At 53.0% G+C, this 27498-nt stretch overlaps 1 protein-coding gene across 2 annotated transcripts; it reads left to right on the forward strand.

Moving 5' to 3' along the window:
• The first annotated feature begins 193 nt into the window (after positions 1 to 193).
• Positions 194 to 27498, forward strand: Col7a1 (collagen type VII alpha 1 chain). Of its 2 annotated transcripts, XM_047563772.1 has the most exons (105): positions 194 to 266; positions 369 to 454; positions 978 to 1158; positions 1779 to 1938; positions 2028 to 2121; positions 2208 to 2369; positions 2503 to 2666; positions 2743 to 2872; positions 2963 to 3079; positions 3190 to 3336; positions 3423 to 3539; positions 3613 to 3762; positions 3840 to 3968; positions 4959 to 5102; positions 5190 to 5315; positions 5418 to 5561; positions 6096 to 6215; positions 6353 to 6496; positions 6835 to 6960; positions 7056 to 7202; positions 7437 to 7559; positions 7878 to 8024; positions 8264 to 8398; positions 8484 to 8630; positions 8712 to 8848; positions 9119 to 9245; positions 9335 to 9481; positions 9568 to 9740; positions 9846 to 9881; positions 9963 to 9989; positions 10080 to 10124; positions 10195 to 10257; positions 10672 to 10752; positions 10839 to 10874; positions 11026 to 11061; positions 11234 to 11305; positions 11414 to 11491; positions 11732 to 11758; positions 11840 to 11893; positions 11987 to 12049; positions 12257 to 12316; positions 12444 to 12479; positions 12680 to 12724; positions 12804 to 12839; positions 13212 to 13256; positions 13355 to 13390; positions 13509 to 13544; positions 13909 to 13941; positions 14108 to 14161; positions 14239 to 14298; positions 14394 to 14429; positions 14535 to 14615; positions 14717 to 14752; positions 14948 to 14992; positions 15218 to 15289; positions 15518 to 15562; positions 15790 to 15816; positions 16019 to 16048; positions 16181 to 16261; positions 16336 to 16371; positions 16448 to 16483; positions 16570 to 16650; positions 16858 to 16893; positions 17283 to 17345; positions 17544 to 17588; positions 18929 to 18964; positions 19036 to 19071; positions 19199 to 19294; positions 19524 to 19559; positions 19649 to 19684; positions 19790 to 19837; positions 20180 to 20215; positions 20346 to 20468; positions 20548 to 20748; positions 20846 to 20881; positions 20963 to 21016; positions 21205 to 21273; positions 21347 to 21391; positions 21514 to 21576; positions 21770 to 21814; positions 22042 to 22077; positions 22197 to 22232; positions 22382 to 22426; positions 22601 to 22633; positions 22713 to 22775; positions 22899 to 22934; positions 23015 to 23095; positions 23231 to 23299; positions 23440 to 23475; positions 23553 to 23594; positions 23769 to 23813; positions 23901 to 23945; positions 24622 to 24657; positions 24741 to 24800; positions 24939 to 25046; positions 25215 to 25286; positions 25419 to 25454; positions 25577 to 25636; positions 25756 to 25800; positions 26037 to 26072; positions 26185 to 26220; positions 26299 to 26354; positions 26614 to 26685; positions 27184 to 27255; positions 27463 to 27498. In XM_047563772.1, exons 2-103 carry the CDS (start codon positions 370 to 372, stop codon positions 26636 to 26638), a joined length of 7629 nt encoding a protein of 2542 aa, XP_047419728.1. In that variant the 5' UTR covers positions 194 to 266; position 369; the 3' UTR covers positions 26639 to 26685; positions 27184 to 27255; positions 27463 to 27498. The 2 variants fall into 2 exon arrangements, with proteins under 2 accessions (XP_047419728.1, XP_047419729.1); XM_047563773.1 differs by lacking the exon at positions 27463 to 27498 and having other exon boundaries at positions 26614 to 26699; positions 27184 to 27256.

The following is a 27498-nucleotide window of genomic DNA, read 5'->3' on the forward strand; positions in this document are numbered from 1 at the left end:
AGGATGGGGGCTTTGCATTTAAGTGCGTCATGTCATCTGTCTGGGGGAAGAGGGGTGAGGGCGGTAACCTCTCAGGGAGGTGGGTGAAGGCGGGTCGTCTTTGGTGCCCGCCCGCAGCTCCGCCCCCCCCGCCCCCCCCCCCGGGGGTGGGGGGTGGGGATCAGGGACTTTTCTCTAGTGTGCCTGCGGTACTGGGGCTGCGGTGGTGCCGGGCGGCGGCAGCGGTGGCGGCGGGGCGGCGGCTGCAGGAGCAGGCGGTTGCACAGGCAAGACCAGGACTCCGGGTGGGGGAATGCGGGGTTCGGATCACTAAAGCCACGGGGCAAGGGACAGAGGTGGGAGTCTCTCTGATCCTTTCTATCACCCAGGATGAAGCTGCGGCTTCTGTTGGCCGCGCTCTGTGCCGGGATCCTGATGGGGTTGTCCCACGTGTGGGCCCAGCCCAGGGAAAGAGGTGGGCACCGCTAGGAAGTATACCTACCTCAGTACCCTGTCACTCATGGCTCCATTTGACCTTCGTCAATAATACCGCCCCCGACACCTCCACAATCCCCACGGATTCCTTCTGTGGGGATGCCTCCTAAATCTCCCCAGACGCCCCAGATCCTCCGCAATCCGGCTCTGGGTTCTCCAAATTCCTTCCTATCCTGTTCAGACCCAAATTCTGGCTCCCCAGATGCATGCAGAGTCCTCTGCCTCATGCCGACCCTCACTGGTCCCCTGAGACTGACCTGAGTTCCAGATCCACACAATGTGGGTGACTCTCCCTCCCAGGACTTTCCAATCCTCTGCAGGAGAGTATACTCTGGGACCCATTGTAGCTCCCTCCAAAGCTCCCAGGCCCATGCAGAACCAACCGGTTTGCATAAGCAGATGAGGCCAGCTCGACACCGGTCCCCCAGTCCCAGGGGACCACAGTGCCTGGAAGAGATGGGTGGTCTCCCAGAAAAGGTCGTGGTCTTTCCTTTCGGCCCCAGTGACCTGCACACGCCTTTATGCCGCTGACATCGTGTTTCTACTTGACGGCTCCTCCTCCATTGGCCGAGGCAACTTCCGAGAAGTGCGGGGCTTCCTGGAGGGGCTGGTGCTGCCTTTCTCTGGGGCAGCCAGTGCACAGGGTGTTCGCTTTGCTGCAGTTCAGTACAGTGATGACCCACGGTGAGTTACCCTAGGGAACTGTAGACCCCACCAAGACCCCTTTTCTAGACAGAGTACAGAGCCCAGAAACCTCTAGACCAGGTCCTTCCAGACACAGGCTTTGGGGAACCCAGAGAGGCTCTATCTAGGAACTCCTCTGGAGAGACAGGAGAGAGATTCACTGAGAAGAGTGCTCATGCCAGAAACATTTCCAGGTTAGAACCCTGCCCAACACAGGAGGCTGTTTTCTGAGCTGGATAGAGATTTGGAATCTAGGAGGGGGCCCAGAAACTCTCTTCATGTTTTAGCTCCCTGATCCTTTTAAGCCTCTCCATTTACTAGAAGAGCTCTCTGACTGGCCAGTGTCCACCTTCCCACAACTTGGACCTTCTACATACAATTATTTAACCAGACATCCCATCCCCCTAGACTGTGAACCTCAAGGACTCCAGGTCTATCCAAGTGCCACAGATGGCACACAAAAGAGCACCTGGGGAGTTTGTTAATTTGGAGGCTTTAGTGGTGGGGGGCAGAAATCACAGAACCAAGGGCACCCTTAAGAGGCCTCATCTAGAGGCTTTCTGGAGGCCAGGGTTGGAAGAGGTCCTGACCCTTTGCCTGTTGCTTCCTCCCCCTAACAGAACAGAGTTTGGCCTGGATGCACTTGGTTCTGGGGGTGATGTGATCCATGCCATTCGTGAGCTCAGCTACAAGGGGGGCAACACTCGCACAGGGGCTGCACTTCTGCATGTATCTGACCATGTCTTCCTGCCCCAGCTGACCCGACCTGGCATCCCCAAGGTGATCCCTAACCCTTACCATGGCCTCCCAAGGTAACCCCAAAATAAATGTCTGAGGCAGCCCTGTTTTGGCCTCTGTACCTGCTCCAGGTCTGCATCCTCATCACAGATGGGAAGTCCCAGGACCTGGTAGACACAGCAGCTCAGAGGTTGAAGGGACAGGGGGTCAAGCTGTTTGCTGTGGGTGAGTACCAAGCTGGGGTGACAGATCAGCTGGGGTGGACATGTGGGACATACAGGCAACTGAGTCCTGATTGGGCATCACCTCAGGAATCAAGAATGCTGACCCTGAGGAACTAAAGAGAGTTGCCTCACAGCCAACCAATGATTTCTTCTTCTTCGTCAATGACTTCAGCATCTTGAGGACCCTACTGCCCCTCATTTCCCGGAGAGTGTGTACAACTACTGGGGGTGTGCCTGTGACCCTGCCTTGTGAGTTCCTGCCCACACTGTGTGCCCTGATCTGGGCCACTTACCTAACCCCAGCTTGAGAGTACTGAACCCATTCTATGTACTCCAGACCCCTGGTCCTCCTGCCCAATCACCTGATTCCCCTCATTGGCAGTTGATGACTCAATATCTGGCCCCCGGGACCTGGTGCTGTCTGAACCTAGCAGTCAATCTTTGAGAGTACAGTGGACAGCAGCTAGTGGCCCTGTGACTGGCTACAAGGTCCAGTACACTCCTCTGACAGGGCTGGGACAACCACTGCCAAGTGAACTGCGGGAGGTAAGGATGTTAGACATGAAGGAGGGTGGCTAAGGACTTAACTGGATAAGATGAGGTGACCTCTGATCCTGGGCAGGTGAATGTCCCAGCTGGTGAGACCAGCATGAGGCTGCAGGGTCTCCGACCACTGACTGAGTACCAAGTGACTGTGGTTGCCCTCTATGCCAATAGCATTGGTGAGGCTGTGAGTGGGACAGCTAGGACCAGTAAGTAATTCTACCAACTTCTGACCCCATTCACCTTAACACCCTCCATCCCCACAACCCCTGCCCACTCCTGATTCTATCTACCCCCAGCTTCCCTGGAGGGGCCAGAGCTGACTATCCAGAATACCACAGCCCACAGCCTCCTGGTGGCCTGGCGGAGTGTGCCGGGTGCTACTGGTTACCGTGTGACATGGCGGGTTCTCAGTGGTGAGAAGTATAGTCTGGGGGAGTTCCTGTACTTCAGACAAGATTATAGAGTGAAGGAGTGAGTCTTCAAGTCTTCAAGGCCCATTGACCTTTCTGTGTCTCCCATGCAGGTGGAGCAACACAGCAGCAGGAGCTGGGCCCTGGGCAGGGGTCAGTGTTGCTGCGTGACCTGGAGCCTGGCACGGACTATGAGGTGACTGTGAGCACCCTGCTTGGCCATAGTGTGGGACCTGCTACTTCCCTGACTGCCCGCACTGGTGAGAAGGTTAAGCACTTTCTTTAGGCTGGGTGGGCAGGCAGGGCAGGGTACAGAGACCATTTACATCCCGTGTGCCCTTGGCAGACTCCTCTGTTGAGCAGACCCTGCGCCCTGTCATTCTGGGACCCACATCCATCCTCCTTTCTTGGAACTTGGTGCCTGAGGCCCGTGGTTATCGGTTGGAGTGGCGTCGTGAGAGTGGTCAGTGCAGGGGGAGGGGTGGGCAGGCAGAGGTCAGTATTTGGCTTCAGCTAGCCTGACCCTTCTATTGCAGGTTCGGAACCACCCCAGAAAGTGGTGTTGCCCTCTGATGTAACCCGTTATCAGTTGGATAGGCTGCAGCCAGGCACTGAATATCGCCTCACACTCTACACTTTGTTGGAGGGCCATGAGGTGGCCACTCCTGCAACTGTGGTCCCCACTGGTGAGAACTCTCAGCTGGCTAAGTGACTGGGGAAAGTGTCAGGACCCCAGATCAATTCTCACTGTGCTCTCCAACAGGACCAGAACAGCCTGTGGGTCCTGTGATGGACCTACAAGCAACTGAACTGCCTGGACAGCGGGTACGAGTGTCCTGGAGCCCCGTCCCTAGTGCCACTGAGTACCGTATCACTCTGCGCAGCACCCAGGGTGAGGGGAGGTAGCCAGAAAATCCCTAAACACTAAAGTTCCAGCCTACAGGGTCTGATTACACCCTTGCCCCATCTCCTTCCACTCCTGGATCCCTACAACTTTCTCCATCTCCTTGGTAATTTACCTCCCAAGATGGCAGTGAGTCCAGAATGGTCACAGGGTCTGTCTGCCCCCTCTGCTGCCCCAGCCTGTCTCCTCAGCTGGCTCTGCTTTCACTCCTTGCCCCACATCCCTCTTCATGACTTTCACCCTTCACAACTCTATTACTGCCCTTCTCTTACCCTAGCAGTGACTACTGTCCACACTAACCTCTCATCTCACGTTCTCATTCAATACTGACCTCTTGTCATCCCACATCAATTTTTTTTTGTTTTTTGAGTTTGCCTTTTTTTAAAATTATGATTTGATATTAGTTTTTAACATATTCTTTCTAAAACAAAACATGTATATTACAGACTAATACCATTTGTAAATGTGGTTGGTACTGATTGCTTACCATGAGAGTCTTGTTTGTAGTGTGCGGGTGTCTGCTCGAATGGGAGCCCGTTCATTGTTTTTAGATATACATGATAGTAGGGTGTATTTTGACATATTATACATACATTGAATACAACCCATTTCAATGAGGATCCCATTCTTGTGGTTGTACCTGCATCAATTTCTATCAATGGCTTATCAACCTTGATTACTGTCCACTGATTCCTGTCATCCTATAACTTGCATTTCTATTTCCCCCTGTCATCCATTGTCCCCATTCAATACTGGCCCCTGTTAACCAGTGTTGCCATTCATCTCTGGCCCCTTTTAGCCCATGTCCTCATTTCTCACCCTTTTCATCTGTGTCCCATCTTTCACTAACCCCCACCATCCCATATACCCTTTCCCCAAGAGCCTTCTTATCATGTGTCCCTGTTGATCACTGGCTACCATCATCCACATTCTCATCTCTAGCTGACTCCTGCCCATCAACCCCGCCTTTTCTTTCAGGGGTTGAGAGAACGCTGGTGCTTCCTGGGAGTCAGACAGCCTTTGATTTGGATGACGTTCGTGCTGGGCTTAGCTATACTGTGCGGGTGTCTGCTCGAATGGGAGCCCGTGAGGGTAGTGCCAGTGTCCTCACTATTCGCAGAGGTGAGTCCTAGAGGAGGTTTATGAGGAACAGCTGATTGATTCACTCCTGTCCTCGTCTTGACCCTGACCCCTGTCTTTAATTCCTAGAACCAGAAACCCCACTTGCTGTCCCAGGACTGCGAATCGTGGTATCAGATGCAACGAGAGTGAGAGTGGCCTGGGGACCTGTTCCTGGAGCCAGTGGATTTCGGATTACCTGGAATTCAGGCAGTGGTCAGTGCAGGGTGTGTGGTAGGATGGCTGAGGGGAGTGATCAGAGTATGGGGAACTAAGGGAATAGACAGGAGCCATGCCAGCATTTCTCTTGGATCTTAGGTCCAGAGTCCAGTCAGACATTGCCCCCAGGTTCTACTGCCACAGACATCTTGGGGCTGCAGCCTGGAACCTCCTACCAGGTGACTGTGTCTGCACTTCGAGGGAGAGAGGAGGGCCCTGCTGTGGCCATCATGGCTCGTACAGGTCAGAACCTGACCCAGTTCCTTGGTTCTTTGCCTCCAGTGCCCCTTCAGACTCCCATACCTCCTTTCTCAGATCTTTGCGTCTCCCCAGAACTCCAGTCTCCTCCTTACATTCCCATGGCCTCCTCCTCCTGCTTTCCCCTTTAGTCTCCATGGTCTCCTTAGTTCTCCCCTTCTTCAGATTGTTCTACCTCTCCCCTAAATCTCCCACTGTCTTTGCCCTATATTTCTACTACTCATCCTTTAAGCCCTCATCAGTTTTTCTGCTAGACCCGACTTTCAGACTTCCACTTTCTCATTTGACAGACCCCCTGTATGCCTTCTAAAGCCTCCACCAGGTTTCCCCTTCTCTGTCAGACCTGTTATCTCTTACATTCCTGTCACCTGTCAGCTCAGATTCTCATTCCTTCCCCATCTGACCCACACATCACCTCCTTGATCAGATCCCTTCCTCCTGTTAAACTTCCATAGCTTTCCTTTATCAGATAATCCCCACTCCCTCCCCAGTTATATTCTCCATTGCCTCTCTTCCCAGACCCACTGGGCCCCGTGAGGACAGTTCACGTGACTCAAGCTGGCAGCTCATCTGTCACGATTGCCTGGACCAGGGTTCCTGGAGCCACAGGATACAGAATTTCCTGGCACTCAGGCCATGGTGGGGGCCAGGAATTTGGGAGGGTTGTGGGTAGCAGATCTGGATGGAATGGGGGCTGGAATTTCTTGGGGGTCCAGGTTTGGGATTAGGGAACAGAGTATGGTTAGCCATGGAGCTACTTCTATCCCTATTCCCAGGGCCAGAGAAATCCCAATTGATTTCTGGGGAGGCCACAGTGGCTGAACTAGATGGGCTGGAGCCAGACACTGAGTATACGATACATGTGAGGGCGCATGTGACTGGTGTGGATGGGGCCCCTGCCTCTGTTGTTGTGAGGACTGGTGAGTGGACCCTGGCTAGCTGCTAGCTATCACACCACATTGCCTACTTTGCCTTGCTGTGTATTCCTGACTGCTCCAGCTTCCCATTCCGTTGCTGCTCAGTGACTGCCCTGTCCATGCTGACCCACTCTACAATGATTAAGTGTCTACCACAGTCTGGCTGTCCCACATTGCCCACTTTGAAGCACTAAACTCCTTAGGGTCTCCTACTCTGACCAGTCCACATTGACTTCACCTAACCTTCTGATTTTCTCTGAATTAGCCATGCCTGTACTGCTACCCTGTTCTCTGCCAGATACCCAGTGGCCCCTGATCTCTTTTCTTGCCTGTGTCCCTAGCCCCTGAACCTGTGGGCAGTGTGTCCAAGTTACAAATCCTCAATGCTTCCAGTGATGTTCTTCGGGTCACCTGGGTAGGGATCACTGGAGCCACAGCTTACAGACTGACTTGGGGCCGGAGTGAAGGTATGGCTCCCTGGCTGCACCCTTGTTCTTTATGACTGGGATTGCCCCTCTGGTTATCTTCAACCCTGAATCCTGGTCTTTGCTCGCATTGCCAGGTGGCCCCACAAGACATCAGATACTCCCAGGAAATACTGACTCTGCAGAGATCCGGGGTCTTGAAGGTGGAGTCAGCTACTCTGTGAGAGTGACCGCACTTGTTGGTGACCGAGAGGGTGCACCTGTCTCCATTGTTGTCACCACACGTAGGCTGAACTTGGGCTGGAAAGAGCCTTGGATTGTCTGTGGGGAGGGGCTGCAGCTCAGGTTTGGAAATGCGACCAAGTATTGGTAGTGAGCTTGTGGGGGCAGGAACTGAGAGAAGAGGAAGAATGAAGCCTGGGACAGGCAGAGGGGCTAGTTGGGGCAGGTGTGTGTGTGGGATTGGCATTGGGGTCAGTCTGGGCCAAGCCTCCCTGAGTTCCACACTTTCTCTGTAGCACCTGAGGCTCCAACAGCCTTGGAGACACTTCGCGTAGTGCAACGTGGGGAGCACTCACTGAAGCTCCGCTGGGAGCCAGTGCCTGGGGCACACGGATTCCGTCTGCGTTGGCAACCTGAGGGTGAGAGGTGCCCTAGTAGGAGGTTAGGGACCAAGTGGGGGCGGGGCTGTGGGTGGAGCCAGTGAGATAGGCGAGGTCAGTGGGGGCAGCCTCTGAGAGATCAGAGAGATGGTGGGATTAATCAACAAGGTGGGTGGTATTAAGAAGGCCATAGAAGATCAGTTAGGGTCAGAAAAGTAGGCAGCGGCAGCAGGGAATAAGGAAGATCAATCAGGAGGTTGAACCTTGAGTTAGTCAGTGAGGTTGGTGGGGATCAGTGAGGGGTAGAATTCACCAAAGCTGGTAGGTAGCATCCTCCCACTCTCATTCCTGCCCCAGGTGGCCAGGAACATTCTAGGGTCTTGGGCCCTGAGCTCAGCAGCTACCACCTGGATGGGCTGGAGCCAGGGACACTGTACCACGTGTGGCTGAGTGTCCTTGGGTCAACTGGAGAAGGACCCCCCAGGGAGGTGACTGCACACACTGGTGAGCCCAGAGGACCCATCCTGTCTTGATGTGCTCTTCTCCTGCCCCACACTGATGACCCATACTGATTTCCTACATCCCAGACTCTGAGTGATTTCTGTAGTCCTCCCACACGCTTGACTTTGGAATGATCACAGCATGACTTCCCATGACACTTCTCTAAGATAAACCCACACCACGATCTCAGATCTCTCTCCTCTGGGTTCTCAGGACACCTTGATCTTTGATTCCTCCTTCAGAGTCACCTCGTGTCCCCAGAACTGAACTAAATGTGGTGGAAACCTCGATTGACTCAGTGACTCTGGCCTGGACACCAGTGTCTGGGGCATCCAACTATATCCTATCCTGGCGGCCACTCAGAGGCACTGGCCAGGGTGAGTGGAAGGCCAAGGTTGGGGTGGGCTGGCAGTTGGGGCTCCATGGAGGGCCTCCTCCTTAACCAAGCTTTGTCTTCTGCAGGAGTACCAGGGACCCCACAGACACTTCCAGGGATTTCAAGCTCCCAGCGGGTGACAGGGCTAGAGCCTGGCATCTCCTATATTTTCTCCCTGACACCTGTCCGGGGGGGTGTGCCAGGTCCTGAGGTCTCTGTCACACAGAAACCAGGTATGAAAGGCATAGTAGGAGAGGCTTAAGGAGGATTGCTAGATGGGCTGACCCCATGAGTTGCTTGACCCCTTCCTGCAGTGTGTTCCCATGGCCCAGTTGATGTGGTATTCCTGCTGCATGCTACTCGAGACAATGCTCACCGTGCTGAGGCAGCTAGGCGGGTCCTGGAGCAGTTGGTGTCAGCACTTGGACCTCTTGGGCCACAGACCACCCAGGTTTGACCCTAAAGGCAGTCAGACCCTATGTTCCCCCACCTCTGATCACCCCATGCTCCACACTAGTCACCATCTCTCTCCTCCACCATAGGTCCAGGCTTTCTCCCAGCTCTCTCCCAGGCTCCAGATCTTACCTGCTGGTTGGCTCCCTATCCTACCATCATTAATGACCTCCTAATAAGCAATTTAAATTTAGTCATACCCTCCATGTCTCTGTTTCTCTAGCCTCTATATGTTCCCATCACTGCTTTGTCTCTCCCTCCACCTCAGGTTGGCCTGCTGTCCTATAGTCACCGGCCCTCCCCACTGTTCCCACTGAATAGCTCCCATGACCTTGGCAACATCTTGCAAAAGATCCGTGACATCCCCTACGTTGATCCAAGTGGGAACAACCTGGGTGAGACTGCAGTGAGCATGGACTCCTTGGGATCCCCTATTGGGAGCTTAGTGTCCCACTTCCCATTTCTGCCATGTCTTTCCTCCCAGGCACAGCCGTGGTCACAGCTCACAGACATCTGTTGGCACCAGATGCTCCTGGGCGTCGACAACAAGTGCCAGGGGTAATGGTTCTCTTAGTGGATGAGCCATTGAGAGGTGACATATTCAGTCCCATCCATGAGGCCCAGGCTGCTGGTGAGGAACTGGGCTGATGGGGTTGGGGTCTGGGAACAGGATGGCCCCAGCAGGGTTGTCATGAAGGCTACTGGACCCCTCTTTAGGGCTTAAGGTGATGCTTTTGGGCTTGGCTGGAGCTGACCCAGAACAACTACGTCGCTTGGTGCCAGGCATGGACCCTGTTCATTACTTCTTTGCCGTCGATGATGGTTCAAGTCTGGATCGGGCAGCCAGTGATCTGGCAAAAGCTCTGTGTCAAGCAACCTTGGCCACTCAGGTTTGGAAGAGGCCTCTGGGGGGTGGGGGGTTAGGTGGTAGAGCAGAGGGGACCTGGGGATTCTTGATAGGACCATCTGGACTTAAAGATATCCTGTGTCTGCAGCCACAGCCAGAGCCTTGCTCCGTGCGTTGTCCAAAGGTAAGTGTCCAGGATTGAGTGAATGAGTGGAGGCCACATCTGAGGCTAGTCACACTGATTCTCACTGATGTATTTTCCCAGGGCCAGAAGGGGGAACCTGGAGTGATGGTGAGTGGCCTCATGGGGATAGAGAATAGGTTGGACATCAGTGGAGCAAGGGGAATTGGCAGCATGGGACTCACTGATCACTCTTCCTAGGGCCTGAAAGGACAAGCTGGACCTCCTGGCCCCCCTGGGCTCCCGGTGAGTGACTCCCCATACCTGTCCCTGCCCTGACTGGCTTACCACCTTCTTATCTGCTCTCCCCTCTCAGGGCAGGACTGGTGCTCCTGGTCCCCAAGGCCCCCCTGGAAGTACTGTTGGAAAGGGTGAGAGGGTGAGTGAGAAGACCATGGGGTGTCCCCAGGGTTGCTCCTCCTAGAATTCTCAGGGGGTTAAGGAGAAAGAAGGAAGAAGTAGAATTAGGACCACAGAGTATTACTAGAAGCCTAAGTGGAGATTATAAACCACATCTAAGACTTGGTGGAGACTTTGAAGTGGAGGGGCCAGAGAGGCCTTGAAATCCCCTGGAGAGGTTATGTGGCAGTTCTGGGTCCTAGAGGCAGGGAGGACTTTCTGCTTTATCATGCTGTTCAGTTCAGAGGGGCCATTTCTCTGCCTCACGGCTCCACCTCTGACAATACTTGTAGGACTATGGGGTGGGAGTCCCTGGTTGATGAGGTGGGGCTCCTCCAGCAAAGCAGAACATTGGAGGAGAGTCTTTCCTCTTCTGAACTCTTTGCCTCCTTAGGGCTTCCCTGGAGCAGATGGGCCTCCAGGCAACCCTGGTCACCCTGGGACTCCTGGAACCCCTGGAACCCCTGGCCTGAAGGTGAGCAAACTTTCAGGTCATGGTAGGACAATTGCTTGAGTGAGTGGGGTGATTCTGACTGTTTTGACTTTGGCCTCCATTTGCAGGGCTCCCCAGGGTGGCCTGGCCCTCGTGGGGAACCCGTAAGTGCCTTCCTTTCTTTGCTTTCCCATAACCTTCCCAGGAATTTTTCTACTGAGTGGGAAGGCTGGGCTGGGGTGTTGTTGGCCCATGGAGCCACCCTGAGACTCGCCTGAACCTGAAGTACCATTGTCTGTTCTGCTTTGTCCTTAGGGAGAACGAGGACCTCGAGGCCCAAAGGGGGAGCCGGTAGGTGAAGGGGGTATGGGGGTCAGGTTGTCTTAGGGAGGAAGAAGTTGCTATAGGCAATCCTGTGCAGGACCTGAGGTGTGATAAGAAACAGCTGGAGTACTTCTAGAAACTTCTTCCACTTTGAGTCTTCATTACCCTGAATCCTGCCCACTGCTCTCTGTCCCTGTAGGGGGAGCCCGGGCAAGTCATTGGAGGAGAGGGACCAGGGCTTCCTGGAAAGAAAGGGGACCCTGGACCTTCAGTAAGTCCCAGGGATATGTGGGGGCAGGTGATGTGCTGTATGGGACTAATGGGGAGAAGAGAATAAGGTCTGTGGGGTTTGCACCTTATACCTTGTCTCCTTCATTAGGGTCCTCCTGGACCTCGTGGCCCTTTGGGAGACCCAGGACCCCGTGGTCCCCCAGGGTTTCCTGGAACAGCTGTGAAGGTAACAGTATGACTCCCATATGATCTTATGACCTCCATGTGATTCAGAGACTTGGGGACCCCATTGAAACCCACACAGCACCTACTGATTATTCTGACCTATTGCCCCCCCACCCATGACATGACTTCTCAGTTCCCATGTGATTCTTATAATCCAATTTGACCCTATGACCCTCATCCATCTGGTGACTTAGGGAAGGAGGTATGGTACAGGTTCATGGGGTCATGATCTGTTTTCCAGGGTGACAAAGGTGATCGTGGAGAACGGGTAAGTTAGGTAAAAGGCATGCAGGTAGTGGCTTGGAGTCCAATTCCCTTGGCCATCCTCTGACCTACTGTTCTCTCCCAGGGTCCCCCTGGTCCAAGTATTGGTGGCACTGCATCTGGGGAGCCAGGACTGCCGGTGAGGGGTCCTTGATACTCTGCTGGGGAACCGACGGGCTGTGCTGGGGCAGTTTTGCTTTCTAGGTTCATATGTTTATTTGTTTCCTCTTAGGGTCTTCCTGGAAACCCTGGACCCCAAGGCCCAGTTGGTCCCTCTGGAGAGAAAGGAGAGAAGGTAGGAAACTTGCCTCTTTGTGATCCAGTTCAAAGACAGGAGGCTGGGTGTGGGGGATAGGGCTTCCCCTGTGTTTTCCCACCGTGTGTTTCTTTTTTTTTTTTTTTTTCTTTCGGTGCTGGGGATTGAACCCAGGGCCTTGTGCTTGAGAGGCAAGCACTCTACCAACTGAGCTATCTCCCCAGCCCCCGTGTATTTCTCTGACAGGGCGACTGTGAGGATGGAGCCCCAGGCCTCCCAGGACAACCTGGGACCCCGGGTGAGCCGGTGAGTTAGGGGTCAGGAATTCTGAATGTGGTAGATACATCTCTAACCCCCACCCTCAACCATTAACCCCTACTCTTTCCTTTTGTCCAAACTTAAAACTCTGAATTGCCGATTTCATCCTTTCCAGGGCTTGCAGGGACCTCCTGGGGTCACTGGCCCTAAAGTGAGTACCTGTTGAGGGGTTCAGGAGTGAGGGGTGATACTCTGGCCCACCATGGTGTTAGGGAAGGCTGGAAGACTAGGAGGTAGGGGTTCTGTCCAGGTTGGAGGCTGTGGTTTCAGAGCAGAGGGATAGTTGGAGTTTATAACACCTTGTTTGGGGTTCACCAGTCAAGGCCCCTCTCCTATTCTTTCTCTCCCCAGGGTGACCGGGGACTGACAGGGACTCAGGGTGAGACTGGAAAAAAAGTAAGTGTAGTCTGGGACTCTCTGGGCCAATGAGGACCTGGGGTCAGACTTAGCTCTGAGACCTCTTCTATTCCATCAGGGTGAACAGGGACTACCTGGCCCAGTGGGACCCCAGGTAAGCCCACTGACCTCAATGCCAGTGCCAACTGACCTGTAAGGTCTGTGTCCCCTCCTGATTCTGACTTCTTTCCCTTGATGCCTACTAATCCTGTCCTCCACCCATCTTTACCCGATTCTCAATCCCCATTGATGCGGGCTCTAGTCCTCAACCCCAGAAACCTGACTTTTAACCTTCTTATCTTGCTGTACCAGCCTTGACTTTTGTGACCTGGTCTCTGTCCTCCAGTCAAGTTTGACTCCTGATACCTGAATCCCAGTTCTCCATAATCCCTCCTCAGTCCTGAAGCCCCAATCTCCACCCATTGTTTACCCATAATCCCCTTGCCCTCCCCCCACCTGGAGCAGCAATTCCATTCCTCTTCCCCAGGGACTGCCTGGGGTTGCTGGTCGTCCTGGAGCTGAGGGTCCTGAAGTGAGTCTATGACTGGTGGGACCAGGGGTGGGACTTTTGTGTGTCCCTCCCCTCCTACTTCCTGCCTGGCCCTGGGCTTATATTTTTCCTACATACAGGGGCCACCAGGACCTACTGGCCGTCGTGGAGAGAAGGTGAGTTGTGGACTGGGTGTTGTACCTCCTGGCATCAAGATGTGGCAGGTGGGACACTGGGAACTTGGGTTTCTAGGTGGATCTCTGACCTGTCCCTGCCCCTATACTCTATCCACAGGGAGAGCCTGGTCGCCCTGGGGACCCTGCGGTAGTGGTGAGTGAGTGTAGGATGGGGTTCTGAGCCCGGCACAGCTCTGGAGCAGTGACCTGTAAACCACAGTATTTCAAGCTGTGACTCTGTAACCCTGGGACCCTGGGCAGGCTCAAAACTCTGTGACTCTCTTTATGCTATAACCTGCCTTCAGACGCCTGACTGTGATCCTCTGGCCCTATAACCTGGTCACAAACTGTGTTATCCCATTTTGTATAACCCCTACCCTGCTCTCAGTGGTGACCCTGTGATCTCCAGGCTAAGACTGCTCTATGATTTCCAGTTATATATAACCCCCATCTAATCAAGATTTTGGTCCTTTGAACCCCAGGTGGGGTCAAGTAGTTTCTGTACTGTTTGTTTTTAGGGACCTGCTGGTGCTGGAATCAAAGGAGACAAGGTACATCTGATGAGGGGAGGGGAAGTTATTATAGGATTGAGGTCAAGGTCAGAGGGCTCTTGGCCTACCTGAAGGTCACAAGAGTTGCAGCATGATTGGTGGGTTGTAAAGATTGTAAAGATACCTGGAATTTGGGATCAACACTGATGGTCTTTGTCACCTTCAGGGAGATGTGGGGCCTACTGGGCCCAGAGGAGCTGCTGGAGTAAAAGGGGAACAGGTGAGTAAAGGGAAAGTATTTAGGGGTGGGTCAGGTGAAGGTTGTGCCCTACTGACTGCTGATCTTTCCACCCACAGGGTCCACCAGGATTGGTTCTTCCTGGAGACCCTGGCCCCAAGGGAGAACCTGGAGACCGGGTGAATAAATGTGGGGATGGGGGTTTGTGACAGAGGGAGAATCTGTGGTGCCTGGGAACACTGACTAAGTCCCATCTCCCTTCCCACACCCTCAGGGTCCCATTGGCTTCACTGGCAGAGCAGGACCCCCAGTGAGTATCTGTGACCTTGGGTGATCCTCAAGGTTTGTGGGGTCACTTCCTTAAAGGCTGCCTGTTGCATGCATTCTGCATCACCTCACTCTTGTCTCCCTACAGGGTGACTCAGGTCCTCCGGGAGAGAAGGGAGACACTGGGCGGCCTGGCCCTCCTGGACCTATTGGCCTCCGAGGACGAGATGTAAGAGACTGGAGTTGGGGGAGTCCTGGGGGTTATGGGAAAAAGAGAGTTGCCAGCATAACTAGGGGTCTTGGATTGGGGCTGACTTTCATGTTTCACAGGGTGAAGTTGGAGAGAAAGGTGATGAAGGTCCCCCGGTAAGACTCCTCCCCACTGTGTTTTCTGATCCTTTACCCTTGAACTATGATCCCAAGGTCTGGGGACTATGTCAGGTCATCCAGCCCATCCCCTGCCTTCTGTCCAGGTGGTGCCCAGGTCCTCTCTTCCTCAATTCCCTGAGTTAGGTAGGTCCTAACTCACCTCCACAAAGTGACTTTTCTCTCTGTCACCAGGGCGAACCAGGTTTGCCTGGAAAAGCTGGTGAGCGTGGCCTTCGGGTGAGTCTTAGCAGAGAGAAGTAAGAGGGCCAAGGGGAGAACCTATGGGCATGAAGGTGATAGAGAGCACTGAGGGGGATGGGGGTGTCGGGAGACCCTGTAGGGAGGCATGTGGCAATGAAAAACTCTGACATGGATTTGGTGTGATGGAAAAACCCAGGGCAGTATAGGGACTCATGGGGGAAGCTGCAAAATGTTAGGAGACAGACCTACTGCTCTTCTCAGGGGGCACCTGGAACCCGAGGTCCTGTGGGTGAGAAGGGAGACCAAGGAGATCCTGGAGAGGATGGACGAAATGTGAGTCTCAGCTTCTGACACCTTACCCTGACCCAATCTTAACTCATCAACCATACAGTTTCCAGCACCTGATCCTGCTACCCCAACCTTGCAATGCTAACCCTCGTGATCTTTACTTTTTGTGACCCCTTATCACAATCCCCCGTGGCCACCAGAACTCCATGGTCCTCAAGGTTCCCCCAAATTAATGCCTTCCCCAAGTGACCCTGACATTCTGGCTCTCTGCAGGGCAGCCCTGGACCAGCTGGACCCAAAGGTGACCGAGGGGAGCCGGTGAGTTATGTGGGTCCTGGGCTCAGGTGGGATGAAAATTTCGCAGGCACTACTGCCAGTGTATTAATTGGAATTTGTGCCAGGAGCCTAGAGGTCACTGATGGCCTTCTGGGAGTTAGTATTGTAGTGCTTCAAGGAATTTGGGGGCAGAGTTGAACCTGAGGCAAACCTGAACCATGCCCTGGGACCTCAGGGCTCTTGTTAACTATAATAATTTCATTTTCCAGGGTCTCCCAGGACTTCCTGGACGGCCGGTAGGCATTGAGCTGGATCTTGTTCTCTGTCATCTCCTTCACCTGCCCCTGTTGACTTCATACTGTGTCCTGTCACCTCTTCTTCCTCCACGAACCACTGACACCTCCATTGACCCTCAGCCCCTACTGACCCCATCTTTCCTCTCTAGTTACTGTTCCCCTCACTGAAACATTCTTCTCATTGTGGGTCATTCCCCTACAGGTGGACATGGAGCTTGGAGCCAGAGAGAAGGTACTGGGGGTCTGTGGGTGGAGTGAAACTGTGAGTCTATAAAGGATCTCAGTACCCCACACAGCATCTTTTACCTTAGGCATACTTTGCGATTCAAGGGCTATTTCCTAAGCAAGCTTGTCTCTGCCGCAGGGGGAACCTGGGGATCGTGGACAGGAGGGTCCTCGAGGACCCAAGGGTGATCCCGGGCCACCTGGAGCTTCTGGGGAGAGGGTGAGTGTGGTTGGTCCTGGAGGGGGTGCTGGCCTGGGAAAGTCTGTTCTGATTCTTCTTCCCTCTGTCCTCAGGGTATTGATGGACTTCGGGGTCCCCAGGGCCCACAGGTGAGTGCTGAATTTTGCCCCTTCAGTCTAAACCCTCTTCTTGTCCTTACCTCTTAAATGACCTTCTTCCTTCTAGGGGGACCCAGGTGTCCGAGGCCCAGCAGGAGAAAAGGTGAGAGAATGTAGTTTGGGGGAAGTGTGCTTGACTCCAAGATCCATATCAGCCTTGGAGGCCTCTTACCACTCTCTTTACCTCAGGGTGACCGGGGCCCCCCTGGGCTGGATGGCCGGAGTGGGCTGGATGGGAAACCAGGAGCCCCAGGTCCCCCTGGGCTACATGTGAGTCATGGTAGTCATTGCTGGTCATCCCTTTCCTGTATGTTTTCACAAGAGGGCCCAAGACCCCTGTCTCATCTGGTGGTCATGGTCTTGAACTTTGAGGATGGGCATTCTTCTGACAAGCAGGCTTTGGGTTCATAGGAGCTGGTGTCCTGTCAGTGAACAAAGCCCCTGAACCCCTGAGCCTGACTTTGAGTCTTTCTCCAGGGTGCTGCAGGCAAAGCTGGGGACCCAGGGAGAGACGTAAGTGAGGGGAGATGCTGGGGTGGAGGGTGGCTCAGGGGTCCAGCATGAGCCACAGCCAGGTCTCTCATAATTACAGCATCAGTGAGAGTGAAGATAATTGATTCTTTCCTCTCTTTGGGAGGGATCTGAGTCCCTGGCCTGAGGTTTTAGTAGAATCCCCCTTCTGAACTTTTTTGCCTTGAGGATCTTAATAGGTCCTCCAGATTTGGGGGGTTATTCCTTTGGGAGTCTCAGCAGGAGTCACCTTAACCCAAAGGATTCCAAATGGACCTCCCGATCCTTCAGTTTCTACACTGGAGTAGGATTTTAGTGGGTCCTTCAGTCCATGGGGTGTGTCTCAAGGTATATCTGAGGCCCTCTCAATCCTAAACAAAGATTTTTTTCAGGGACTTCCTGGCCTCCGAGGAGAACAAGGCCCACCTGGTCCCCCAGGACCCCCTGGAGCATTGGTGAGTCTAGACCTTCATGCTGTCCTTTTGTCCACTTCCTACCCTCTCCTGAGTTCTTTTTTTTTTTTTTTTTTTTTTTGTGGTGCTGGGGATTGAACTCAGGACCTTGTACTTGCAAGGCAAGCACTCTACCAACTGAGCTATCTCCCCAGCCCCTCTCCTGAGTTCTGACATCTGACTGATGATCTATTTCCACAGGGAAAACCAGGCGAGGATGGCAAACCTGGCCTGAATGGGAAAAATGTGAGTGTGTCTAGGGCAGCCAGGGCAAAATCTGCTAAGAAACTCCAGCACATGCACATAGTCCAAATATGCAGACAACTCATGAAGCACACGTGCTAACACATGTAGACATATACCAGTCCCTGAAAACCTAGCCCAGGTGTGCAGATATATCCTGAAACATAGTTCTAAGTGTACATGTAGTAACTTCATAGACAACAGTAAGTTAGGTGGATATGTCAACTTGGGTCCAAGATAACCCACAGCCATAGGCATAGGCAAAGAACCAGACACAAATTGATAGGTACAGACATGCTGGCATGAAGCCATATTCAGTGACATAGAGAGACATGTTCACATACAGACTTCTCAAACTCAGATATGTGCTAAGAAATGAACCCAGGACTACATGTGGATTTACATTGAGACCTAGTAAGACATATATCCTTTACTCTACCATGTGACGCATTTGGGGACATGCTGATACATGCATATTCATAGTCACCCACATACAAGCCTGTCTGAAGACTTGTAGACAGATGCTAAGACACATGGTTCTCAAGGCACTGGGGACCCAGATATACATGTATAAGCCCATGCCCAGATGCAGGCATGAGCCAAGATGCGCAGACAGACTGAGACACAAAATTACCTCTGTGACCCTGAGAGGTGTCATGGATCCATCTGTTAAGACATGCGTGGAGGGCTAGGGTTGTGGCTCAGTGGTAGAGTACCTGCCTGGTATATGTGAGGCCTTGGGTTTGATCCTCAGCACCATAAACAAACAGACAAACAAACAAACAAACAAATAAAATAAAGGTCCATTGACAACTAAAAAAATTTAAGAAAAAAAAATGTTGATTCTATTCTCTCTTTTTTTTAAACAACTTTTTATTAGTTGTTGATGATCTTTATATTATTTACTTATTTGCTGAGGACTGAACCCAGTGCCTCATAGATGCTAGGCAAGCACTCTACCACTGAGCCACAATTCCAGCCCCAATTCCATTCTCTTTAAAAAAAAAAAAAGACATACATAGATACATACACCACTGTGTCACATGTATTATTACCAACCCAGATGCATAGCTATGGAATGTCTAGAGAGCCAGAGATAGGAGGCTATGTGCAGGTAGACATGAAGGTGAGTAGGCCCATGCAGGCCACCCTTAGACATGCAGCAGCTTACCAAGATGGGCCCAGACCACACTCCAAGACACACAGAGCCATGGAACTACAGGTACAGACATAGTCATCTGAAATATGCTGAGACAGTATGTTGTATCCTGATATTGGTGATTTTTTTTTTTTTTTTTTGATATTGGTGATTATTTGGGCTGATATGAGTCCTCTGTTCACAGGGAGAACCTGGAGACCCTGGAGAAGATGGAAGGAAGGTAAAACCCTTCCCCTGGGATCTGCTTTGGATTGGATTGGGCCATGTCTGAAAAACCCTTGTCTTCCTTAGGGAGAAAAGGGAGATTCAGGCTCCCCAGGGAGAGAAGTAAGTGCTAGAATTTTCTGTATGCTAGAATTTTCTGTAGCCTCTCTTTCCACATCCTGACCCTGTGAGATATGACTTACCCTCTCCTGGGACCTCAGTGTTCTGATGCTGACTGCATCTTTCACAGGGTCATGAGGGCCCCAAGGGTGAACGTGGAGCTCCTGGTATCCCTGGACTCCAGGGCCCTCCAGGTCTTCCAGGGCAGGTTGGCCCTCCTGGACAGGTGAGTATCCAGAGTAGTTCTGGAACTTGGGAGCAATAGAGGCAATTATGTTTCTTGGGATACCTCCTAGGATGCCATGATCCTGTGTGATCCTTTTTTGTTTTGTTTTGTTTTTTTTTTTTGGTACGGGGGATCGAACTCAGGGCCTTGTGCTTGCAAGGCAAGCACTCTACCAGCTGAGCTATCTCCCCAGCCCTGTGTGACCCTTTTGTATTCTGTCATATCTCAGGGTTTTCCTGGTGTTCCAGGAAGTGTGGGCCTCAAGGTGAGTGTGTGTATGTTGGGTAGTGGGTAGGGTGAAGGGCTGATTTGGTTGGAGGACTTTTTACTCACTTAATCATTCTTTGTTCTCAGGGTGACCGTGGGGAGACTGGATCCAAAGGGGAACAGGTAAGGTCCCCCACCTTTTTCACTTACCTAAGTAGCCAGAGCACCCACATATTCACATATGCCTTACAAGCTGGGTCCTAGCAACCTGTCTCTTGATCCCTCCAGGGCCTGCCTGGAGAGCGTGGCCTGAGAGGAGAACCTGGGAGCATCCAGGTGAGCTGACCTTGGGACCTGGCCCTTAACACTCATTTGCATGCCCATAAGGACCACCTCTCCATCCCCTCCCCCTTGCTATGAGGCTCCACTGTTCTGTTCTCTGTGTTTTGTTCCCTACCCCATTGGGATTCCTGTATTTTATACTCAAGGGAACCTGGGCAATGGGGACATGCCAGAGAGGGGCCCCAAGTCCTCAAGTCAGGCCTCAACAGGGCTAAAAAGTATGCTGGGCAAGAGGCCAGGACAAGAGGGCATGGAGACTCTTTCTGGGGGCAGTATGGAGCAGGAGGCAGGGGCTTCTCTTCTGTGTGCAGTCCCTCATTAGTCTTGTGTCCCCAGAATGTGGAGCGGTTGCTGGAAACTGTTGGCATCAAGGTAAGTTGTTTAGAGGCTGGGGTGGGAGCAGGTAGGGGGTGTCCCATGGTACAAGTAGTGCCTATAGGGCCCAGGGAGTGGGTTGTGGCAGTTATGAGCCCTGCTTCTCTGAACCTTCATTATTCCTTAGACATCTGCCCTCCGGGAGATTGTTGAATCTTGGGATGAGAGTTCTGGTGGTTTCCTGCCTATGACTGAACGGCGGCGTGGCCCTAAGGGGGACCCAGGCGAGCGGGGCCCCCCGGGCAAGGAGGTAAGTGGTGGCTTAGAATGTATGTCCTGTGGGGAGCACAGTTATCCACCCATCAGCATTCACTCTTCTGCTCCTCTAGGGCTCCATTGGCTTTCCTGGAGAACGTGGGCTAAAGGGAGATCGTGGAGACCCTGGCCCTCAGGGACCACCTGGCTTGGCCCTTGGCGAGAGGGGCCCCCCTGGACCTCCTGGCCTTGCTGGGGAGCCTGGAAAACCTGGAATTCCTGGGCTCCCAGGGCGGGCTGGGGGGGAGGGGGAGGCAGGAAGGCCAGGAGAGAGGGTAAGCCTGGGGACTGACTGGGAGGGCCAGGGGTGTGGGGTTGGTGGGGGTGTGGATTCCCACAGACATAGCCCTCATCCTGCTATTTGCACTTAAGGGAGAACGGGGAGAGAAAGGAGAACGTGGAGAACAGGTGAGCCAGGTGGGACCCTGTGAGGTGGAGTTGCCTGGAGCATGTGCTGGCACAACCTCCCCATTTTCTTCTTTTCTGCAGGGCAGAGATGGCCTTCCTGGCCTCCCAGGACCCCCTGGTCCTCCTGGCCCCAAGGTGATCACCTCAGCCCTACCCAAGGCCTGTGACCGCCATGACTGGTGACCAGGAAGCCACCTTTAGCTTGGGCCCCAGAAATTCCATGTGGTGTCTCTGGCCCCAAAACCTGTGATCCTGTGACTTTTCATGACACTCCTGTGTCTTTGTAACAGACTTTCTTCTCCCCCGTGACCTTGTGCTTATAGGTGACTATAGATGAGCCAAGTCCTGGACTCACCAGAGAACAAGGACCCCCTGGCATCAAGGGTGCTAAGGTCAGTGTGGATCAGCCTGGAGACCACCACTTGCAGTGTCTCTAGGGACTGACTTGACATCACATCCCTACAGGGGGAGCCAGGCAGCGATGGTGACCGAGGCCCCAAAGGAGACAGGGTGAGGTCTTCCACCCCATTGTATTTCCCCTTCCTTTATGGGGTATACTAGGGTTGATGTCGTGTATGTACATGGGCATATGACAGGGACTGGGGGTTCAGGGCATGATATTATGCTTGCAGGGTGTGCCAGGCATCAAGGGAGATCCGGGAGAGCCTGGACAGAGAGGTCATGATGGCAGCCCAGTAAGTCCTTGCCCCGTGGACCACATGTATGCAAGAATGTGGCTCTTACATGTTTTGTCTTATGTTCAGAGTTGGAGTCAAAACTGCTTGGACTGTCTGGCTCCTGCCTCTGGCTGCACAGGGAGTGATGGATTGGGGGAGAAACTGAAGTCAGGGCACAAGGACAGTGTAGCCTTACACCTGTTCTCTTCAGGGTCTACCAGGAGAGCGTGGTGTAGCTGGACCTGAAGGGAAGCTGGTGAGTGGTGGCAGCTTTCCCAGACTGTGGTACTTCTACTGTGTGTGTTTGTGTGTGCATGTGCACACAGGAACATGTGTGCTATTCAAGGGCAGTAGGTAGATACACAGTGACCTGTCTCTGGGAGAGTCAGGACATGGAAGTGGGCCCTTAGGCAAAGATCCCCAGAGGGTGGGAATGGCTCAAGTGAGGCCACATTGAGTCTCATCAGCCTCTTCTCTATGCAGGGTTTGCAGGGTCCGAGGGGGGCCCCTGGCCCAGTGGTGAGTACCCAAGTATCTTTGCTTTTCCTGCCCCACCCTGTACCCAACCCTGATGAATAGTACTGTCTAGTTCCCTGGTGGGGTGGAGCTGGATTTCTTCATCTGACTGTTCCCAATAGGGTGGCCATGGAGACCCTGGACCACCTGGTGCCCCAGTAAGTGACGGGGGAGCACTACATGGTGGGAGTATGGGAGGGATGGGACAGGAATCAGTTTGCTGATGAACCATACCTTGTTTACGTGAATCCCTGAGCCCAGGCAAACAATGTGAACCCCTATTCCCTACCTTGACACTTTTCTCTAGGGTCTTGCTGGTCCTGCAGGACCCCAGGGACCTTCTGGACTGAAGGTGAGTATAGGTATGTGGGAGTATGTGTTTGGAAGAGGAGGGGGATCCTTCAAACCTTGTCCATACCCAGAATAAGCTCTGCCAGCTTCCTGGGGTATCACTCCCAGTGATTATGCTGAGCACCAGGATATCTCCATGTGGGCTCTGTTCATATAGTTTTTGGGTGTTTTGCAGGGGGAGCCTGGAGAGACAGGACCCCCAGGACGGGTGAGTGACCCAAATCATAGAGTAGGGTCACAGGGAAATGGGAGGAATTGGCACTTCCCTGAACTTTTTTTCCCCCTAGGGCCTGCCAGGACCTACCGGAGCTGTGGGACTTCCTGGTCCCCCTGGCCCTTCAGGCCTTGTGGTGAGTAAGTCGTTGTGGCTCTTGCAGGAATACTGTGTTCCTACCCACTGAGTTCCATGTTCTCCCATGTTTTCCTTTGTCCTTCTTTTGCCCTGTGTCATCCTCACATCTGTTTCCCCTCAGGGTCCTCAGGGGTCTCCAGGTTTGCCTGGACAAATGGTAAGTCCTGGAGGTCATGGGTCTGCTTTCAGGGGTCAGGGGTCAACCATCATGCCCCTAACTACATTCCTCCCTCTTAGGGGGAGACAGGGAAGCCAGGAGCCCCAGGTCGTGATGGTGTCAGTGGAAAGGATGGAGACAGAGGAGGCCCTGGTGTGCCAGTATGTGTTCTGGGGTTGCTCATAGCAGGCTTATCATAGGGCCCTGTACCCAGCTGTGTGCTTGGATATGAGGAGTGGGGCAGCAGGGGAAGAGTGGTGGAGAGGCTCTGAGTTCCCCATACTACTCTGCCCCAGGGATTGCCAGGTCTGCCTGGCCCTGTTGGACCTAAAGGAGAACCTGGACCCATGGGGAGCCCTGGACAGGTGACCTTTGACACTGACCTCTACCTACTGCACCAACTCCTCTGCTTCACCCCAAGTCTCAGTTGCCACATCCCATACATGATGCAAAGTGGGGGTGGGGAGGAGGGGTGGCTAGCCAACTCACTGGGTGTTCCCAACAGATGGTGGTTGGACCCCCTGGAGCAAAGGGAGAGAAGGTGATTATACTGGGGACCTGGAAGGGGACACTAAGGGTTGGTGCCAAGGCATCCCACTGACCACTATTCCTCATCAGGGAGCCCCAGGAGGCCTTGCTGGAGACCTGGTGGGTGAGCCGGTGAGTGTGGCACCTCTGATAGCAAGGGATCTTTAGCCCATAGTTTATCAACCCTTATGACCCTCAATTTATATAATATGCCCCGCATTTTAAATCTGGCCTTATGCCTCCCTCCTCGAGTCTCATCTGTCTATAACTAATGCCTGTGTTGTTTCCTTACTCTTGTGTCTATAGGGGGCCAAAGGTGATCGAGGACTGCCAGGGCCAAGGGGTGAGAAGGTGAGTGGACCTTGTCTTAGGGCCTGGATGTTAGGCAGAGAGGGATAAGGCTGGGTGACCAGAGAACTTACCACCACTTCTGTGCAGGGTGAAGCTGGCCGTGCAGGAGAGCCTGGAGACCCTGGGGAAGATGTGAGTCTGGGGTTTGGCAGGTCCAAGCTTGGCTTGAGTGTGACTTAGGCCAATGCATGTATCTGAATCCCTGGATCTGGTTGCATGTTTTAGCATTCAGGAGCTTGCTCCTTGGGGCACAATGGGGTCACACACTCCTAGCTCCCACATTCTGAGAGTGTGTTGGAGAGTCCCAGCTTGACTTTAGTCAAGCTTTAGACCTATTCTCTGTCTTTTTTTCCTTACCATGTCTGAGCCTACACATGTGTGCTCCTATCTGATCTAAGTCTCAGGACACAGCTGAGTTCCTGCTAGCCTTTCCTTGGTCCTGTGTTTATAATCCTGTCTCCTACCCCCATCTATCTGAGTATACATTTGTGGTCACATCTAAGCTTCCTGGAAATAGGCACAGTGGAATTCCTGCCTGAGCTCCACATCTGTGGTCCCTTAGGTCTGCACTCATGTGTGAGCTACATGTGCCTTTGGTCATGCCTAAACTTCCAAATATCTGTGGTCACATCTGAACTTCACTCAAGAACCCATGTCCATGTCTGGCCTTCTGTGAGCCAATCCTTGTTTATAATACTGAATTTCCATGGGTTCATGATCATATCTGAGTTCCTTTGGAAATGTTTTTGGTCCATGTCTAAGTTTGGTTTGTATGTTCCTACCTTGTTTACTTTTTTTTTTTTTTAAGGGTCAAAAAGGGGCTCCAGGACTCAAAGGTCACAAGGTACATTTACCCAGAAAGGTCCCTGCTGGGGGTCATGATCCTGAGACTCCATGAACCTGATATGACTTATATTTCCCTCAAAGGGTGACCCAGGAGTTGGGGTTCAAGGCCCCCCTGGGCCAACTGGTCCTCCAGGTATGAAGGTAAGTCAGTTTCCAATTACCATGGCAGGGACAGTGGGCAAGGTGGCTCCTGAAGGTGGGAGAAAGAAGGAATTCCAGGACTAGTCCTAGGAAGGGGTACCACAGTGACCCTTTCTCCCTTTGCTATCTGTCTTTCAGGGAGACCTAGGCCCTCCTGGTAACCCTGGTGCTCCTGGTATCGTTGGGTTTCCAGGTCAGATTGGCCCTCGAGGAGAGATGGGCCAGCCAGGCCCCAGTGGAGAGCGGGTAAGTGGCTGGGAACATGTGGGGACTTGATGACATTAAAACTTCTGAATCTGGTGGTGGATGAGGAGAAGGGAAAACAGACCCTGTCTTGGGGGCTCCTAGCATTGGGAGGAAGAGAAAGAGGGTTCTTAAGTCACTTTCTGCCTTTCATGCCCCACTTTCCTATAGGGTCTGGCAGGCCCCCCAGGAAGAGAAGGTGCCCCAGGCCCCTTGGGGCCACCTGGACCACCAGGGTCAGTGGTGAGTAGAAGAGTCCATATGCCTCATGAGTCTGTCCACATGAGGACTTATGATGGGGACTAGACCACACTGGAGGGCTGGGTATGAGTGGGCTTTAAGGTCACAGGACCTTTACCTTACTCTGACCCACAGGGAGTGCCTGGAGCCTCTGGACTTAAAGGAGATAAGGTAAGTGGAATGCTGCTAAATTTTTCCTGTGCTCTAATCACCTCCAAACTCCACTAATCTTCCATGGCTCTCTGTCCCCACTGAGTCTGCTCACTTATACCTGGTGTTCTGTTGATCTCCAGGGAGACCCTGGACCAGGGCTGCCAGGGCCCCGAGGCGAGCGTGGTGAGCCAGGTATCCGGGTATGTATGTCTTCTCACAGCCAGGTCCACTGCCAGAGAGCCACACCACTACACCTTTATGACAGCTCTTGCCTTGAATTTCCAACCTCTGAGTCAATGAACCTAATGTCACCATCCAGGGTGAAGATGGCCACCCTGGTCAGGAGGGACCGCGAGGACTCATGGTAGGTTCCTTTGGGCAAAGTGCCAGGGATATGATGACTTCAGTACCCTGCCTGTCCCCTATATGCCCTTGGGATACTTTCTGTAGTCCATCCTAGCCCTCTGATTCTCCATGTCTGCTCTAGTTCTCTGTTTCATTCATTCTCCTTCTATCCCTCTCTGTCTTCACCTGTCCCTGAACTGTCTCTTCACTAGTCCCCCCAATTTCCCATAGCTCTTGGTCATCTTTTTTACATAGGGGCCCCCAGGCAGCAGGGGGGACAGAGGAGAGAAGGTAAGAATGTGGGGAAAATGTCCCTATGGTGAGTGGGGGTGGGGATAGATTTTGTAACTTGGGACTTAAGGCTCCTTAGCTTGGGTGGGATTCACATTCTTTTACCCAATAGGGTGATGCTGGAACTGCAGGGCTAAAGGGTGACAAGGTGAGTGTGGGTATGAGGGATGGGAAGAGCAAGAGACCTGGTGCTCTTGACTCCTCTAACTATTCTTTGCCTCCTCAGGGTGACTCAGTTGTGATTGTGGGGCCTCCAGGACCACGTGGTACCAAGGGGACATGGTGAGTTAGTGGGTCTTATTCATGTGCAGAGTGGGTCTTCCTTAGGTGTGAGAGGGGCTCCTGTGAGGATGAGAGCTCAGATCCCCAGAAGATAAGTAAGGGACCTCCATTCTCTGTCCCTGATTTCTTTTTTTTTTTTTTTTTTTTGCGATGCTGGGGATCGAAACCCAGGGGATCGACCCTGTGCTTATAAGGCAAACACTTTACCAACTGAGCTATCTCCCCAGCCCCTGATCCTGATTTCTAATCCTTGAACCAGGGTGAACGAGGGCCTCAGGGCCTAGAGGGTGACAGAGGACCTCGGGGAGACAATGGAAACCCTGGTGACAAGGTACAAGGAAGAGGGTGGGTACTCTATGTGGAGTCCTGAAGGCTCTGGGGATTCCATAGTGGGTCTGTGAGGATAGGAGGGGTCTTTCTGGGAATCAGAGGGGCAGGGCTTCAGTAGTCTGTAGTGACTCTAAGAGGTGGCTGAGAGAAAGGGGCTAGAGGGAGGACTCCAGGGTCTTAAGGTGAGGCAGGAGAGGAGCTGGGTAGACTGTGACTCTATGAAGGGCCTGGAAGGGGGCTCCCTGGGTATAGGGTGATCCAAATGGGGTTAAGGACCTAGCATAAGAGGGCAGAGCAAGAGTTTGGGGGGTATCAGGATAATAAAGGAGCTGCTCCATCCTGCTCCAGCCCCAGCTGCATCCTGCTATGGCAAGGGTACGAGGGATGGAGCCACTGGGGTCAAGTGGACACTGAGGAACTCTGCCACAACTTGGAGGTGCCAGTCATCCTCTAGCCTGGTATGGTCCTGACTCTATTCCTCTCCTGGTCACTCCCACAGGGCACCAAGGGGGAGCCTGGTGACAAAGGCTCAACTGGATCAACGGGAGTTCAAGGACTCACAGGACCGAAGGCAAGCTCTGCCCTAGAGTCAACCACACATCACATACACCTGTCCCTGGGTGTCTCCTGAGTGTTGTAGGGTTCCTGGTTCCCTCGCCTGTTGGCCCCATGAGTGTCCACACAAAATTTCTGGCCTTAGGGTTGCCAAGTTGCTGCAGTAGATAGGCCAATGTGAGAATGGTCACATTGAAGGGCTCCCCTGTAATGTTTCCCGTAGGGTGAGCCTGGTGTTGCAGGAATCCCTGGTGACCCG

Source organism: Sciurus carolinensis, chromosome 9 (genome assembly GCF_902686445.1).
Source record: "Sciurus carolinensis chromosome 9, mSciCar1.2, whole genome shotgun sequence".
NCBI classification, from domain to species: domain Eukaryota; kingdom Metazoa; phylum Chordata; class Mammalia; order Rodentia; family Sciuridae; genus Sciurus; species Sciurus carolinensis.

Excerpts from the sequence above, each read along its gene's own strand:
- Col7a1 (XM_047563772.1), top strand. The coding sequence starts at position 370 with ATGAAGCTGCGGCTTCTGTTGGCCGCGCTCTGTGCCGGGATCCTGATG. Across the intron at positions 21,392-21,513 it reads GAGGCCCCAAAGGAGACAGG|GGTGTGCCAGGCATCAAGGG; the intron begins GTGAGGTCTTCC and ends TTATGCTTGCAG. Across the intron at positions 22,078-22,196 it reads GGGGGGCCCCTGGCCCAGTG|GGTGGCCATGGAGACCCTGG; the intron begins GTGAGTACCCAA and ends TGTTCCCAATAG.